The 17,900-nt window shown below is 49.3% G+C and overlaps 1 protein-coding gene across 1 annotated transcript in view; it reads right to left on the bottom strand.

Annotated features, from left to right (window-relative positions):
- Nucleotides 1-3,316: 3,316 nt before the first annotated feature.
- GABBR1 (gamma-aminobutyric acid type B receptor subunit 1) overlaps nt 3,317-17,900 on the bottom strand; it is a 28,900-nt gene continuing 14,316 nt past the window's right edge. Inside the window, exons 12-23 of the mRNA XM_070778273.1 lie at nt 14,092-14,334; nt 13,435-13,498; nt 11,900-11,977; nt 10,403-10,553; nt 9,825-9,957; nt 8,399-8,515; nt 8,189-8,296; nt 7,671-7,764; nt 6,869-6,996; nt 5,761-5,889; nt 5,428-5,571; nt 3,317-4,723 (exon numbers count right to left, since the gene is read on the bottom strand). Of these exons, the coding sequence (XP_070634374.1) occupies nt 4,550-4,723; nt 5,428-5,571; nt 5,761-5,889; nt 6,869-6,996; nt 7,671-7,764; nt 8,189-8,296; nt 8,399-8,515; nt 9,825-9,957; nt 10,403-10,553; nt 11,900-11,977; nt 13,435-13,498; nt 14,092-14,334 (1,563 nt within the window). The 3' untranslated portion in view covers nt 3,317-4,549. The remainder of the gene's footprint in view (nt 4,724-5,427; nt 5,572-5,760; nt 5,890-6,868; nt 6,997-7,670; nt 7,765-8,188; nt 8,297-8,398; nt 8,516-9,824; nt 9,958-10,402; nt 10,554-11,899; nt 11,978-13,434; nt 13,499-14,091; nt 14,335-17,900) is intronic.

Raw genomic sequence — 17,900 nt, 5'->3', positions numbered from 1 at the left:
TCTAGACGAAAAAGATTATTTCTCCTCCCCTCCACCCCAAGAACACTCCTGTCCTGCTTAGCTTTACTGCCACTCGGTCCCAGCACAGCGCCCTCTCGGGGAGGCCTCCATGCGGTTCTCGGTGGCAGCCCTTTCATCTTTGGGGGTTCCCTTCCTTGCTCCATGGGCTGTGTAAGTGGATGCTTCATTGATTAAGTATTTTGAAAATCAACCCTGCTGGTGGGGTAGGGGAGAGCGCTGTCTGATATGAAGCCCACTCTCCGATTCCCCTTGGGTTAATGGAACCTGAAGAACAAAGAGGATTTCCTGTTTCAAAAACCAGAGAGAATAAACTCTATCCAGAGTGGCCTAAAATTACAATGGACCGTAGGACGAACTACAGTTGGCAGGAAGGGCTAGGAGTGGGACTACTGCTGGCCCTGAAGCATCCAGAAGCAACCAAAGACCCAGAAAGAGACTGAAAGGCAGCAAACAGCAAGCAACGCCTGGGTGATGGGCCTGGGTGGGAACATGGCAGCGTGTGAGGTGCCATGAACACTGGCTTTGGAGTAGACAGACCAGATGCAGTGGATCATTCTTTCCAAAGAAGGCTGCAGCAACATATTTATCCCATCCCACATGTTCTTTTCACAGTGGGACTGATGCTTAGCCCAGCATGAAGTGAGGTCCGTTCTCCCTCTCCTTGAATCTGGGCATGGCCTTGTGACTGCCCCGACAATGGATGCTAGGTGATGTACAAGGCTGTGTCAGAAAAAAAGTTGGGCTTCAACCTAGCTGGCCCAACCCTTGCCTTTGGAACCCAGGCACCATGTTATAAGGAATCCCAGAGTGCATGGAAAGGCCAGGTGTAGGGGTTCCAGTCCACAGTCCCAGCTGAGGTCTTAACCAACTCCCATCTTGAGGCCCTTCTGAGGATTCCAGCCCCCAACCTTCAAATCTCTCCACTGTCCCCTGAGTTCCTGACCCACAAAGCCATGAGACATAATAAATGATTATTTTCTTAAGCCACTGTTTTGGGGTAACAGGTTATGCAGCAACAGACACTAATTCACTCAACCTGGATGCTGTCTCCTCTCATCAACTGTGTGACCCTGGACCAGAGTCTTCCTCTTGGAGTTGCAGTCTCCTTGCCAGAAAACAGACATGAGCACATGACCCCTTCCCTCGGCACAGTCCCGAGCAGCAGAACTAACAACTGTGAGGTGCCGACACTCCTGGCTGTTCTCTCAAGCTACCTTGTTTAATTTACCTGCCTACTTACTTCAACTTTCCACTTTGTGAAGGTACATCCCACAAAAGCCCATCTTGCCTACTGCTCTGGTGTCGTTTAGTTGCTAAATCCTGTCCAACTCTTGCGACCCCATGGACTGTAGCCTGCCAAGTTCCTCTGTCCATGGGATTTCTCAGCAAGAATACTGGAATGGGTTGCCATTTCTTTTTCCAGGGGATCTTCCCAACCCAGGAATCAAACCTGGGTCTCCTGCATTGCAGGTAGATTCTTTTTTGACTGAGCTACGAGGGAAGCCCTGCCCACTGCTCTACCCCACGGCCTAGACAAGCACCTACCACCATAATTTCCCCATCAAAACCTGATTGACTGAAAAAAAAAATAGTAAAACTAACATAGCAGCAAAGTGTTCACAAAATACTTCCTATTAATAAGTGATCAGGGCAGGGAGGCAAAAGACCCAAGTCAAGGCAGACCAGGGGCCACTGAAGTCTGGCAGACAGTCTAGAGTTCAAGATGTTCTACAGTCAGATCTGAAAGCCCAGGGGTGAAGCCCACCCTGACCCAGCAGGGCTGGAGAGGCCAAGGGAGCTCTTCCCAGAACTGCTGAGTAGTAGTCACACACTTCCTCCCCACACCAGGGGCCTCCGCTAGCCCTACCATTTGACCTGGCCCCTGTCTGTGCTGCCAGCCAAGAATGTCTGGCTTAACCATGGCACAGTAGAACTGATCTTCTCTAATCCGCAGCCCTGCTAAGTGCAAAGAGGGCTTCCAAGGTGGCTCAGTAGTAAAGAACCCACCTGCCAAGCAGGAAACGCAGGTTCAATACCTGGTCGGGAAGATTTCGCTGGAGAAGGAAATGGCAAGCCACCCCAGTATTCTTGCCTGGGAAATCCCATGGACAGAGGAGCCCAGCAGGGTATAGTTCACAGGGCTGTAAAGAGTCAGACACCACTTAGTGACTAAACAACAAGTACAAGGAAAGTTCAAGGTGTTTAACTCTAGTCTTTTCTGTTCTGCCCAGGGCTGGGAGGTAGCTCCCACTACTGCTTCTGAAGCCAACTGTCCGTTTTCTACACTACCAGCTGACCTCCTCCACAGGCCTCTTTCCTTTGCCTTGAGAATGCTCCATTGTGGGATGAAGGGCAACTCGATTCAAATCCTAGTGATCCAAAGCGGATACTCACAGTGAAATGGTTTTCAAGTACTGGTCCAAGATTTAACTTCCCCTGCTCTTGGGAAACTTCAGAAATTGGCTATTAAATAGGGTGGTGAAATGACAGGGCCCATCCAATCCTTGCAGCACTTTCGGAAAAAATATATGAAAATCACTTTTTAAAAAATCAGTGCTATGGGGAAGGAGAGAAACTGAGCTTCGAAAAAAAAAAAAAAAAACCACTTCTCCAAGGGGACACAAAAAATTACAAAATTGTCGAGCAATGTTTTGTTTCCATTGGCCATTGAGGACTTTCTTTCATGTGGACAGCAAACTCCTGCCAAGATGCTCAGAGTTCTCAATGACTTTTCAGGCTGGAAGAACTCAGGGACCATCTAATCTGCTACCTCTGAGCGGTCATGTTTTATTATTATCCTCAATTCCTAGGAGGAATAGCCCTCACATCTGTTCAGCCACATGCTCCAGGCTCCCAATACATGCCCATCACTGTCAGAGACCTCATTAAACAGTGACAGTGGCTTGTTTACCCAACATGCTCCGTGAGCCAAGAACCATCGTGAGCACTCGTCCTGGCATCCACTCCACAGAGGGATGGATGTGAAGATGGTGGTGGGGACGATGACTATTACGTTCACATGTGAGGACGTGGAGACTAGAGATTGGGAATGTTTTTTGTGTGTGGTAGAATCTGAAGCTCTGGGAGTTTGACTCCGGCCCACACTTTTAACCTGTTATGTCACCCCTCACTAATCTCAGCCCTAACTGTGTCCTGCTTTGCCCTGCTAAGCCCTCGATGGATCAACACCTCTGTCCATCCCTCCACTGAAGTGCCTTTTCATCAATGCGGGGGCCCCCCAGAGCCTCCCTCCTTGGGCTGAAGCCCATTCAGTTCACAGTAAGGGACGAGTCACTCCATTCACTGGTTTATTGAGATTTGGGGAGCTCCTTCCCCCAAGACACCACAGTGCAAAAAGGACACCATCTCCTGCCACACAGGACCATCTTCCGCCTCCACAGTCAGGGGTGCCTTCCTTTGGTCAGGCTTTTCACCAACCACCCACTGCAAGGAGCTCCCCCAACCTGCCCCCATTTCTTCTCCCTTCTTTCCCTCAGAAAAATACAAAACCGAAGGGAACACTCTTGTAGAGGAGGATTGTGAGTGTGGACCGAGGATGCTCCAGAGCGCAAAGGAGAACAGGGTGAGTGCAAGCAGAAACCGAGTGTGATGTGGACCCAGACGTGGACGGCCCCACCAGGTGGGAATCGGGGGAAAGTCTGCAACAGTGTGCAGGGTGGGTGCATATGGCTCTGCTGGAAGAACACAATGATTTTAAGGTGCAAAAAGAAGAGGGTACACGAGGGCACATAGGGCAAGTGCACAGGTAAACTTGGACGTGTACAAATGGCACACGCCCACCCACACAGCTCTCCCAAGGGCATATCCATGACCATGAGGGGGCACACGCAGCCATGAGCGAAGGGAATACAGCAGGGCACGTGTAGCCACGGGAAGGGTGGAGAGAGCACATGTGAAACGCATGTGCAAACAAGAAAGTGAGAACAGGGAGGATAGATGTGTGTTGGAAGAGGGAAGGAGCATGTGAGCCTTGACAAAAAGAGTGAGTGCCTTGCAAAAGCTAAATTCAAGAGGGATAAAACGTGTGGCTGTGTGGAGGGACAAGTGGGTTGGAAGGAGATGAGGATGGTGAGAGAAATGGCCAGGCCCTGTTGCCACGGGGAGAGCACTCTGGGGAGGCCCCTGCCGGTGGGAGCAGAGCACAAAGGCGAGGGGGCTGCTGGGTTGTCGTGGCAACCAGAGGAAAAGAAGAGGGGGTGTGTGTCCTGAGGCACCAAGGAGCCAGTGAGTGAGAAGCTTCAAGCCGGGTACAAACTCGATTATGAAGTAGAGATAGACAATGATACGAATGAATGAGAGAACAGGGCCCGGCTCCCAGAGCACTGGAGACTCAGACGACGCTGGAACCTGGGACTCTGGGACTCAAGAGGGGCAGGTATTTACAAGAGATGGGATGGAACGGTGTTCTTCCCACCTAGGGTAGGGATCCCCTGCTTCGTCCCGAGCTCCCGCCCTTCTCCTTCTCCCTCTCCCTCCCCCTACTTGCCTGTCCCCCCTCACACCTCCCTCACTTGTAAAGCAAGTGGACTCGACTTCCATCACAGCTAAGCCGGTCAGGGGGCTCAGGGGGCCCCCTGGGCAGGCCCCCCGAGGGGTCTGGGGGTGTCGGAGGGTGACGCCGGGATCGGAGCTGCTGCCGAGACTGGAGCTGATGGCGCAGTTCAGAGACCCGCTCCTCTTTCTGGAAGAAGAACACAACCGGGCGAGTGGGAGAGAGAAGTCAGGAAAGGGTAGGAGGAGGCAAGGAGAAGCAGAGAAAAATGTGGAGGAGAGGGAGGGGAAGACGGACAGAAGAAAGGAACAGGAACCATCAGGCAGGAACAGGGAGAGCCGAAAGCACACACTGAACACAGTGGGGCAGCAGTTGAGATCAGCGAAAGAAAGGGGGTAGGGGAGGGGAAAAAGGGCCGAGCACATAGCTTCCGCTTCCGGTAACGCACTCAACAGATTAATGCCAACACAGTTTGAACACCCCCAGCCTAACATTGCACTGGCCCCTAACTCCCGCTGGGGGCACTGCAAACACCCTGTATATCTGCCCAGACCCCTCTCACTGGAGTGTATACTCAACCCCCACAACCAGCCACGCCCAGCCCAGGGCCACGCCCTCGCCTCCAGGAGGCGGAGTCAACAATGCAGATCCTGCTCTAGAGCCCCTCTACCCGCTGAGGCCTGCTCTTGACCAGATTTTTACCTGAGACTGACTCCACCTTCTCCCCTTCCCTGTCCTCCTCCACTTACTCCCTGGCAGCTTGTCTCCTGAGACCCTCCCTTGGTAAATCACGTGCACAGGAACCCCGATCTCAAGCTCTACCTCTGGAAGCCTGACCCCACCCGAAACGTGGGCCTCCCTGACCTGCCGCCACCTCTGCCTTCACCACGTACCTCGGCGATGATCTTCTCCAGCTCGCGGTTCTCCTTCTCCAACAGCCTGGACTTCTCCTCCTCGTTGTTGTTGGTCGAGGACCCTGTCTTCATGGTGTCCTGTGCCTCCGACTGCCACTCCCCTCGGGTGATCAGCCTGCGCATCTGGGAGCAGGAGTTGGGGGTGTGGATGGGCCAGCACGGACTGTCAGCAATTAGCTCATGGTGGGTTGCAATTGGAAGGAAGGAAAACAAGAGGGAGCTGGGCCCAAAACAGACGAAGTGGGAGGAAGGGAAGTAGGGACACAGAGGGGACAGGGGCTGGAGAGGCTTGGAGGACAACCAGAGCCATACCTTGGGCACAAAGAGCACCACCAGGGTGATATAGGAGGAGAAAACTATGGCGAGAGAGGCGAAGGCGAAGGCAGCATCCTGCTGGCTGGACAGAATCATGGTGACCGGGGCAGTGATAAGGCATAGAACCTGGGGGCAAAGCGTGTGTGGGGTCACAGGCCTGCTGGCTTAGACAAGAGCCAGGGCCTTCTTCCCCCAGAAGTCTATGGGGACAGGTTCCTGGGGAACTTTCCATTCAAAAAAGACCCAAAGTCGGGATGTGAGAGTTGAACCATAAAGAAGGCTGAGCACTGAAGAACTGATGCTTTTGAATTGTAGGGTGCTGAAGAAGACTCTTGAGAGTCCTTTGGACAGCAAGGACATCAAACCAGTCAAACCTATAGGAAATCAACCCTGAATATTCACTGGAAGTACTGATGCTGAAGCTGAAGCTCCAATACTTTGGCCACCTGATGGGAAGAGCTGATTCACTGGGGAAAACCCTGATGCTGGGAAAGACTGAAAGCAAAGGAGAAGGAGGCAGCCAAGGATGAGATGGTTGGATGGCATCACTGACTCAGTGGACATGATTTTGAGCAGACTCTGGGAGATAGAGGAGGACAGGGAAGTCCATGGGGTCTCAAAGAGTAGGACATGACTTAGCGACTGAACAACAATAGTCAGGTTCATCCTCAAATGTAGGTTGGTAAGAATCCCAGATAAACTGTCCCAAACCAGCTCCAGCTCTAGGACAGCCCCTCCCTCCAGACAGGAGCCCCCAGGATCTCTGTACACACATCAGAGTCCTTAAGAGCCAGTCCTGAGCATCCCCGGCAGGAAATCTCATTCAGATTCCAGCTTGGGAACCACAGATGAGGAATTTCACCTGTTTCTGCTTCCACATCTGTCTAGTGGGGATGCTAATCACCACATCACTGGGTGGTTGTACGAAGATTGATGTGCACTTTATACATTTATAAAGGGCTTTTCAAACCCAAGGCATTAGAAAACGTTTTAAGACTTCTACCCAACTGACCCCACACTGGGCACCTCATTCTTCCCAGGCCACCCCCATCTGGGTTGCTGTGGCCAGTCCCCATGGTCAATGCCAGGTGTCCAGGGAGCTCACCGCCACATTGTAGATGGCCATGCCCACAGCCCGGTGGTCATTGATCTTCTCGGTGGACACACTCTTGGTCTCATAAGCAAGAAAGATACCCAGCAGCAGCAGTAGCCCCTTGTAACCATAGAAGATCCCTAGGATGGCAGGGAAGGGTTATCCTCCACTCACTCCCCACTTCTCTGTGCTCCTTCTGATGGCAGTGACATGGGGGTCTCCTCTCCAACCCAGCCCCTCTGACCTAGTATGCCCCTCCCTGTCCACTGCCCCCGGGTCCACCCAACTCGCCCTGACCTCATTGCTTCCTCCTGGGACTAAGAGCCCCATCACACAGGACGATGATGGTCATGAGTGGCTGTCAGTACACACAGTGTCTCACCTCCTCACCCTCTGAGTGGGAAGATGGCTTTCCACGCTGAGGGCAGGTTTGCCATTTGTGGTCAGAGTGATATTAAAAGGGCCAAAGGGGCCTAACCCCTCGCAGCCCCAGTCTCACTCCAGGGAGTGAACCAGACAGAGATGGAGATGAGGGTGAGGCCACATCACTGGTCCCTCTGATGAACACAAGCTCTGCCTCATCCCTGCAGTGGACACTAAGCACTTCAGGCAAAAGACCAACTCTCCCCATGCTCAGAAAAGACTAATGCAGTGACAAACAGGAGGAGATTCAAACTGAGTTGACATGAGCTCTCTGCCTCTTTTTCCAAAGACCCTTCTCTCTTCAAAGCTACTGCCCACTGCATACACACTCCCTCCCTACTAGCCCCCCTTTATGGGCATCTCCCCCACCCCTCCCCCACACCCTGCACACCAAGCCACGTGTTCATTTTCTTGGAGCTACAGTGCTCCAGCTGGGGCAGAATAGACACGTCAATATCTTCCTTCGGCTCCTCCTTGGCAAAAGTCTAAGGAAGAGAGAGAGCCACAGGCAAGATGGTTGCCGTCCTCCCCTCCCCTCCCCACCTCTGCTCAGTCCCCGACTCCCAGTTCTGCCCCCTCTTTCTGAAGAGATCCTCAGTTCTCATTCCATATCCAACTCCAGGCCTGGGAACATTTGCCTAAACACCTTATAAGTGCTTGTTCCCTCACTTTCACGATGTCTGAAAATCTGCCCATCCTCCCAGATCCCCACCTCTTCCTTTCGTCACAGGAATTCAGAGTGTCTGCTAGGGCTCCCTCCAGGAAGCAGGGAGAGCTGCTGAGATACCCAGGGCTGGAACACACCTCCCATGGGCAGCTCTTCTCCTCAAGACCCCCTGCAGCTCCTGAGGCCCTTCCACCAGTGTGTCCTGCAAGGCCTCCTGACCCAAGCGCCTCCTCAAAGGGTACCTCAATGGTCCGGTGCAGGGGGTCCACAATCTGCCAGATGGCGAGGGTGAGGACGTCCATGCCCACCAGCAGGCCCACCGTGGCATACAGCTTCCAGGGCTCCAGGGTCTGAGTCAACACACAGAGTACAGGCATGTTGGGGTAGGGGACAGGGCCTCCCAATCCCTGAGAGCCCAGGTGCTAGGGGCTGAAGGATCTGGAGCAGCTCACCTTCCTCCACTCTTTCTTTTCCTCCTTCTTTGTGAAGACTGTATGGACCCACCAGATCTTGGTGAACATGGAGCCATAGCCCAGGCTAAAGCCCAAACCCAGGAGCCAAAGGCGGGCCTAGGAAAGGAGAGAGGGCAGGAGAGAATAGGGCAGGGCAGCAGGTGAGCAGTGCCAGGATGGGGCAGGGCTGTAGGAGGGAACGGATGACCAGACTGGCAGGATGCAGCCGGTAGGGGCTGGGTGGGGAAGGTGACTGGGCAGCAGACAGTCTCTTTGCACTTTGCCACCTGGATAATCTTGCTAAAAAATGGGTTTTAATAGCCAATCACTTCTGACTGTTCCCCAAGGCCTGCAGATTGCAGCCTGAACACCTCCAGATGTGGCATGAGACCCTTTACAACATGGTCCCACCCACCTTTCCAGCCTCTTCTCCCCCCAGACCCTTACCTGCCCCAGACACTCACCTGCCCCGTGCTCCAGCCCTGCTCAACTGCTTGCTTGCTTACCCTTGCCCTTGATCTACTCTCTTTTGTGCCTCTGCTACCCACAGGACATTCCCTCCGCTCCTGGAGTAACCCTCTTTTATTTCTCCAGCTGACAAAAGCCCCTGCATCCTTCACAATTTACATGCCGCCTTTGGTGACGTCCACGCAGCCACTTGGACAGTCAGCTGCTTTCTCTTCGCTCCCACAGCAGATCCCTGCTCTGATACCTCTTGTGTGTCACTGCTAATTATCTACTTTCCCACTGTATTGGGTCTCTCTGAAGAATTGTAGGTGTATGTATGTGCAAATGCCATGTGTACAGACGTGTGATCAGGATAGGTACAGAGCAGAGAAGAAGAGTGAGAATGAGCAGGAAAGACAGGGGCAGTATTTCCCACCAGCATAAGAGAGAATCAAACAAATATTGCCGCTGAAGCCAGGCTTATTCTGTAGCCCCAGAACCTTCCATGTGCCAAGAGTTCCACAGGGCCTCCTCCCTATGTGAGAGCAGTCCCTTCCCCCCAATTCTCCCTGCTGTTGGTTCAGATCCCCGCCTCCATCCTTCCCAACCACAACTAAGGCTCCCACGGGAAGTCCCCAGTTCTTGTTCTCAGCCCCCGCGCCACAGACAGGCCACCATTGTCCGAGGGTTCTCTGTGCAGACCCCCTTCCTGTGCCTTCAATACCTCCCCACCCTTCTCTGCAAGGCATGCCATGGCAACCTTGGAACTGACAAGCCAGCTACAGAATGAAAAAGTCTGGAGGCACAGAAAGAAGGGACAGAGCCAGACAGAGATCAGAGGGCGATGTCAGGAGAAGAACTAGGGACAAGGAGGAAAGACAAGAAGGACAGGCAGGGGACGGCGCATCACAGAAGGCATTCCTGAGGGGGCGGGCCGGAGAGCCATGCTTTGGCAGGAGACCTGCCACCCCCTCCTCACCTGGCAGACGAAGGGGAACTGACTTCTCCCGATGTGGTAACCATCCAGCCCGAGGGGGAAGACGGCGGCTAACGCTAGTGAGCAGCCCACAGCAGTCAGATTATTCAGGTTGGGCTGTGAGTTCTGGATATAACTAGGGCAGAGGCGGAAGGGTGGGAGAGATTGAAGAGCAGAATTACCCTCCTCTCCAGGGAGGCTCAGCTCCCCAAACACCCCACAACAGCCTGACCCCAACCTCAGGACCAGGAGACAAAGCCAGTTCGGTTATGGGGTCCCACAGACGGCTTCCCAGGCACAGGACCCTGCCACACACACACTCTTTAGAACCCTAAATTATGTTACCTGATCCCAAAAGCTTTTTTATTTTTCCATTAGCTGCTTTGGAGCAGGGATGGGAGTTATACCTGGCTTCCCCCTTTTCATTCCCAGTCGTCACTGGGCAAACACTAATCCAGAGTGGCAACCTCAGAGACGCACCGCCTCAGGAGCTACATACGTTCCTTCTCACTCCCTTCAAGCAAATGACAGTTATCTTGGAGAAGCAGACAGGACAGGGAAATGTCAGAAGAGAAACTTACCGGACATGGGAGTTATAGATGTTAAAGGACAGACAGACAACAGCTAGAACAATGCCCAGGCTGGAGAGAACGGAGACGGAGATAAAGAGTTTCTGTGACAGGAAGCGGAACGTCTTGATGACCAAGGTCTGGTCAGCTGGAGGGGACCCTCCTGCGTGGCACAGGGGAGGGGGAAGAGAAAGGAGGAAGGACAAAGGTATGAAGGTGGGACAGGAGAAAGGGGAGAAGGACCAAGCTGCTGATGGGCACCCAGGTCTTTTAACTCTGAGGACAGGAGGCCCTAACTGCCCTGAATCAGGGCTTGCTGCAGCCCAAATGCTCTTTGATTCTGGGGCTCTTAGGAAGCAATCAGAAATGAAACAAGAAGATGGAGCTAGAGGCTGAGCTGTATCACCAAAGTTGTAGTCTTTTTGTTGTTGCTTTTTGTTCTTTGTGTTTTTTCATCTTTCTTTCAGGAAAGAAAAATGAAAGGGAAAGAGGGGGATACTAAGAAATAAATTTTATGAGGTCTCTTACAGCTCAAATCAGAAGCTGCAAAAGACAGTCATAGAGTCATGAAGCTAAAGTGCCTCAAAATAGAGTCTGGCCTCCTAACCTTAGGAGGAATTTTCTTTAAAAAAAAAAAACTGATCTGTGATTTTAACCCTAGCTAGGTGATATTCCCAAAGGTGTTTCTCAGTTATTATTAAAGGGAAGCTCAAAGTTGTCACAGAATTCACAGAAAGCGGGGGGGGGAAAAATGACTAATTTCAATTTGCTGAGCTTTAAAAAAAAAAAAAAAAAAAAAAAGGCATAATTTAGGCCATGAAGCATTTATAGCAATACAGAACACTGTCCTAAATTCAAATTATAAAAAAAAATTCAGAACTCCAGCAGTGCTGAGAACTACTAGATTTCAGCTGGGCAGGGCAGATGGCAGCTGTCTTCCATGGCTGTGCCCTTCCCCCTCCTGAAGACACCAAGCCTTTTTTTGATCAATAGAGTCCTCATTTTGCCTACCTTGAGTATATTTCCCATTTCCTATTATTTAGCCCACCAAGCACACAAGGAATATAATTGCTTCCTTTCTCTCCTTAAAAAGCACATTTTAACAGAAGACAATTAAATGAGGTTTTACGTCCTCTCCTACAATTTAAGTAACCGTCCTAAGAAAGCTAAGAGGCAACTTGAGGCTTGAAGTAACTGATTCAGATACATCAGGTCACCAGAACATCTGGGAAACCCAAATGGAGTTTTCATTTCCCGCCCCCTGGACCTAATCCCTAGTCGTCCCAGGAATGTACTAGTTTTAAGAATGCGTTGCTACCCACCACCTACACCCTCTCCAAAAGCACCAGTCTCTCCTACCCACATCTTGGAGGTTTTATTCCTTTTCTCAGAAACCCAGCCCCTGGTTCATTTCAACCCCATGGTACCAACCACCCCACCCTCATTCAAACATAGTATTCATCAATGGTTCAGAAGGGTTAAAGGAAATTATAAACAAGACCCACTTACCAATCCACTTATCTGTTTTGGACCAGGAAAGGTCATCCTTGGTGCTGTCATAATAGCCAATCTTCTTGTAGCTGCCACCTGGACAGATGATAGGAGTAACCACAGGTAGGTGACGAGCTGATCCCAAGCATTCTCAACCTCCCACTTCCATAAAGTAGATCTCTGTGGTCATATCTGATTCTCCCTTCACCTGAGCCCCCACAGGATACTTGGAAGGATCTGGGGGCCACTTGAAACAGTGATCTGATTGAAAAGCACTATAGGGTGGATTCCAAGGCAACACAAAGAAATTATTGTTTAGTCACTCAGTCATGTCTGACTCTTTTGTGACTCCATGGACTTGTAGCCTGCAGGCTCCTCTGTCCATGGGATTTCCCAGAAGAATATTGGAGTGGGTTGCCATTTCCTTCTCCAGAGAATCTTCACGGTTCAGGGATCAAACTCATGTCTCCTGCATTGGCAGGCACATTCTCTACCGCTGAGCCACCAGGGAAGCCCACACGAACAAACAAGAATATCTTATATGCTTTAAGCCCTTCAGTGAAGAACGCTACACAGGATGTCTGCCACCTATTCCATGGGCTCACACCTCAGGAAAATGTCTCTCACTGTGATTCTGGCTTAAAAATCTTTAAACATGTTTCTGCTTATTCTTCCTCTCCTGATAGAATCACAAGATCTATTTTCCCAGAGGCTTTCATTTTAATTTTAGAAATTTCTCTTCCATTGACTTGGCTTCTAATTTCTTACACAAGTTGCATCTGCCTCTTAAAAAGCCACAAAGTAAAATTCAGCCACTCCTAAGATTTCTAGAGCTGCCCCAGTTACCATAACTTTTTCTTCTAAAGCCAACTCACAGCCCTTGGACCGTGGCTGAAGTCTATTCGTTCTTGTCCTGGTTACAAAGATCTGAGAGGATGTAGGAGGTCAGGAGAAGGAAAAGAAAGAAACTTTTCACAGGAGGCCAAGAAATGGTTCTTTTGGCCCTGCTCTAAGAGTCTGAGTGGAGTGGAGTTGAAAAACTAATTCACAAGTTTTGCAAATACCTCACTGTGTGAAGTTATAAGCATATACCATCTAGAAAAGCCAAACTAGATGTACTGCAGAAAAATTAGAGCTAATTGTTTACATATCAAGGAAATGCAATAGGTTCCCTTTAAAAATAGCATGTTTCCTAGATTCAGCTTTCCTTGGGTCCATGAATATGCCACTGACAAGTCATGAACCCCTCAAGTCACCCACCAGAGGGAAATTTCTCAAATCAAAATGGGGGCCATTAGGGGAAAAGAGTGGTGGTTTTCAATTTGCATGCACAACCACTGCAACTCAAAGAAATTCATCCATCGCTAAGCTTTTTATTATCAACATCATCATTATTTAAAAGCTCGGGGAACACGGAAGAGCAGGCAGGAGGTAGGGAGGCACCAAGGCAATGTCTTCATGTCTCCCAGGGTTCTCCTCCCAGACGTATCCTAGCCCAGCCCCAGCCTGGCCCCCTAACTGACCTCCCCATCCCCCCACATCCCTATGCTCACCCTGCAGCTGCTCGATGAGCGTCCATGCCATCCGAGAGCCGCTGGCATCAAACACCACATGGCCCTGAGGGGGAGAAACATGTGGAGGAAGGCAAAGGGGATAAAAGCAAGAGCGAAACGAGAACATCAGGGCCTCTTTGAATCCTTATGTTTTTGAAGTAATTGAGCTTCTGAATGAATTCTATTTATGGCATTTGCCTGCATATAGGACATACCCCAGATGCCCATACCCTAGATTTTAGAAACATTATTCTTTGGAAAAGAAGCTTCACCTAGGAGATTTGAATGGGAAAAATCCCCAGATGGAACACCAGGGGACCTGGCCTCTGGCTGTGTGACCTGAGCAAGTCACCAAGTCCCTCTGGATGCTGATTTCCCCACTTTAAGAGGAATAGGGAGAGGATCTTTCAGGCTGCTTCCTCTATTAAAATCCTGTAATTTTCATCTGACTCATAAATATCGGGACTGAGAGAAGTGAGGGGAGAGGTTGGAAGAAATGGAATATATCATCGTTCTTCTAGACTTCTGTGGGATTTTCTGGCTTGGGGGCTCCTACTTCCCTGGTCTGAGACTGATTATTGCAGAGAGGTAACTGAGACAGAAGGCGTGTCTCCAGATGGGAGGACTGAAGCCAGCAAAGGGGTTGCTGTAACTCACGGAAACACCCTCAAAGGACGAGGAGTTCATTGCCCGGTAGATTTGGTCAGTTATGGTCTGGTTGTTGTAGTTGAAGTCTTCCAGGCGCACACCCGAACGGCCGCCCCCTCCGGACGTCTTGTTGAGGGCCAGTGCTAAGGCCCAGATGGCATCATAGGCTAGGGGTGCCTCCTGGAAGCCTCCCGTCTCCTCGGGGTGTCGTTTTAGTCGTTTGGTCAGTTTCTCCACAAATTCCTGGGACGTCTAGGAAGGGAAGAACAGGTCAAAAGGATTGGAGTGGGGTGGGCTTCTGAGTCTGGCTCTGACACTTTGACTTGAATGGATGGTTTGTGTTCTTGTCAGACTGAGCCTCTGTACATTCAACATCTTTAACTATACATGCGCGTCAAAGATCAGAAGCTACTAGACTAGAGCAGGGGTTAACTGGTTCCGATGGCCTTAGTGTACACAGCTGCAAGCTCAGAACTGCAAGCAGAGAAGTTTAATAAATAGATACTCTGCATAATGAACAGCAGAGAGAATGAAATGAAAGCAAAGAGAGAGAGCAAAGCAAAGATGTGGCCCTGCCAGTGAGGAGCTGCAGCATTGGTGTTCTCTCAGCCTTCAGACTCTCCCAACAGAGCTGACGCAGGAACTAACAGCTCCTCCAAGTCTGAAAGAGCCCAGAAAAGGTGACACCACAGCCTTCCTCGCTCTGTCAACCAAAAAGATTTTTCTTTAGCGTGCTAACTTCCTGCCATCCTCATGTGCTTTCAGTTCACTGTCTCTTGGATGGTTTTCAGAAGACTAGGGATTGCAGAAACACCCTTCACACATTTGAAGTCGATTATTCAATCCCTACCCACACCCCTCCCAACCTTACATCTTCTTTTTCCAAGAAAGCTAAAAAGAATAAGAGCTCCTTTAACTCTGTCATGAAATGGATCAAGAGAGCTGAATTTCTATACCCGGCAGTAACACTGTTTACCTAAATGACTGCAAGTAAATTGCTTCTTTTTTTGGAACTGTCTTCTACATAATGGGGAAAATCATGTCTGCCCTTCCTTACCTCCCAGAAACCATACCAGGAAAGGCTCAGTGTCCACCTCTTGACAAGGCACAGCTAACACACAGGGGCACCACACAGCTCTGTTTAGACTTGGAATGTGTTAACATATATACATGGGCTTCCCTGGTGGCTCAGACAGTATAGAATCTGCCTGCAATGCGGGAGACCAACATACATACATACTCTAATGAAGGGATGAATAGATGAATGAAGAATAAATATGAATCTCTATTCCAGATGCCCCGCCTACTTTCCCTTCTATTCAGCTTTCTGGAGACACGGGGGAATGGGAAATGCAAAGGATGTGCAGTGTGCTGAGGTAGAAACAGCCCAGGATTGAAGGCAGGGAAGCCTGCGCTCTGCTCCTCCTGAGGACAGGACCAGGGTCTCTTCTGCTCCTAATCCTCAGCATCCAGCACTGTGCCTCACCCATTCTGGACAAACAACAAGTGTCTATAGATGAAGGCAATGAAATGTGATTATCTATCAACACCCACTCAATGTACAACACCAAGAGTGAGCCCTCTGTAAACAATGGACATTGAGTGTTAATGACGTAGCAGTATAGGTTCATCAGCTGTAAACACTCTGGTGGGGAATGCCGATAATGGGGGAAGCAGGGAGTGGGGCAGGGAGCATATAGGAAACCTCTGTGTCTTCCTCTCAATTTTCCTGTGAACTTAAAAACTGCTTCCAAAAAAACTATCTTTGGACTTCCCTTGTGGCTCAGTGGTAAAGAATCTACCTGCCAATGCTGGAGACATGGATTCAAACCCTGATCCAGGAAGAATCCACATGCCGAGGAGCAACAAAACCCATGTGCCACAACTATTGAGCCTGTGCTCTAGAGCCTGGGAGCACATCTACTGAAGCCTGCATGCCTTGGAGCCCATGCTCCACAACAAGAGAAGCCACCACAATGAGAAGCCCACACATCACAACTAGAGAGTAGCCCCTGCTCACTACAACTAGAGAAAGCCCACACAGCAATGAAGACCCAGCACAGCCAAAATAAATAAATAAATAAAATTATTTTTCAAAAAACCATCTTTAAGAAAAATGTCCATTGGATGGATAAATGGAAAGATGCCTTCTAATTCCAAATAATCCACCAAGCTGCTATTTAATCTCAAACAAGTTATTAGATTTCACTATGGAATTATTCGGGCTTCCCTGGTGGCTCAGTCGGTAAAGAATTTGCCTGCAATGCAGGAGACCTGGGTTTGATCCCTGGGATGGGAAGATCCCCTAGAGGAGGGCATGGCAACCCACTCTAGTATTCTTGCCTGGAGAATCCCCATGGACAGAGGAGCCTGGCGGGCTGCAGTCCATGGAGTCAAAAAGAGTCGGACACAACTGAGCAATAAAGCACAGCACATGGAGTTATTTGGCTTTAAAGTGGGAGTGATATTAACTACCTTGAAAAGTTGTTATAAGGATGAAATTACAACATTATAAAATGCTGAGTATAACGTTACATTTTCTCTTTCAACCTCATCATTATTACCAATATTCAAATCTGTAATTCCAGCTCAATATTTCAAGTCCTAAATCTCTGTCTCTAAGGCATTTGTAACTATATAATCAGTAATCTCAAATTAAAAATATCTAAGAATAAGCTTTATTTTTCCAACACTCCCCAGTATATAGGACTGAAACCTTAGGATCACCTTAGACTCTTTCAAATCACCGAGTCCTCTTAATACTTTTGTGCTGAAATGTTTCATTAATATCACTTCTTATACAGAATAATGTTCATCATAATTATAGCTGGTATCTACATTGTTCTTATTATTGTCCTCGTATATATCAACTTATTTAATTCTCAGATAACCCAATGAGGTAAATACTATATATGCTCATTTTAGAAAGTGACAAGGAACCTGAGACACAGAACAGTTTCACCTGCTTGAAGGTATGCTGCTAGCACATGGCTGAGCTGGGATTCCAATCCGTTCAAAGTCCATTCGCTTCCAACTACCCTGTAAACTGGAATGTCTCTCTCCAATAGCACCTGCTCAGCAGATAGCAACTAGCCTGAGCAACCTGTCAGCCTCCAAGCCCATCCAGCCTTCAGTTCAAAGTAAACCCTGCATCCAAAAATCACTCAGACAGGAAGGGAATCATCTGCTCTGCATGTCACTCTACCCAGCCCCGATCCTCATACTCCCCTGGCTTCCGGTCACCACCACTAACACACTTGGATACGGGGAGCACCACTGCCCTCAGGCATGACTAAAATTACCAAAAAGTCTCTCCCCTTTGGGTCAGCAATGATGGCTATATATTTTCAAATAGAAATGTTATAAGGCGGCTTAAGGAAAACGACAAAAATTCCACAAAACCCATAGAAAATAGTAAATTATTAATGAATTACCCAAGTACCAATGTATGATCCTAAATTTTTAACAGTCCTGTTGGCAGTCTCTATATGTGAGAACAGATGTCCAGTGGTGATCTAAAATGTATATCCTGAGGTAGATTTTTATTTTCTATTGTACCCAACTCCTCTATCCCAACCAGAATTTACTGACAATCTTTTTTTAATTTTCCAGACTCTTTAAAATCATTTATTTAATTAATTTTTATTTTTTGGCCTCTCCTGGTGGCATGTTGGATATTTTCCTGACCAGGGATGGAACCCTCCTGCCCTGAACTGGAAGCATGGAGTCTTAACTGCTGGAATGCCAAAGAAGTCCCCATATCTTATCCCCAGGTATACTGCCTCATACCTGAGCTCTAGTACAGCTCCAGCCTGGAG

This window comes from Bos indicus, chromosome 23 (assembly GCF_029378745.1).
Source record: "Bos indicus isolate NIAB-ARS_2022 breed Sahiwal x Tharparkar chromosome 23, NIAB-ARS_B.indTharparkar_mat_pri_1.0, whole genome shotgun sequence".
NCBI lineage: Eukaryota > Metazoa > Chordata > Mammalia > Artiodactyla > Bovidae > Bos > Bos indicus.
Note: the sequence above shows the minus strand (reverse complement) of the source record. Positions and strands in the feature narration are given on the sequence as shown.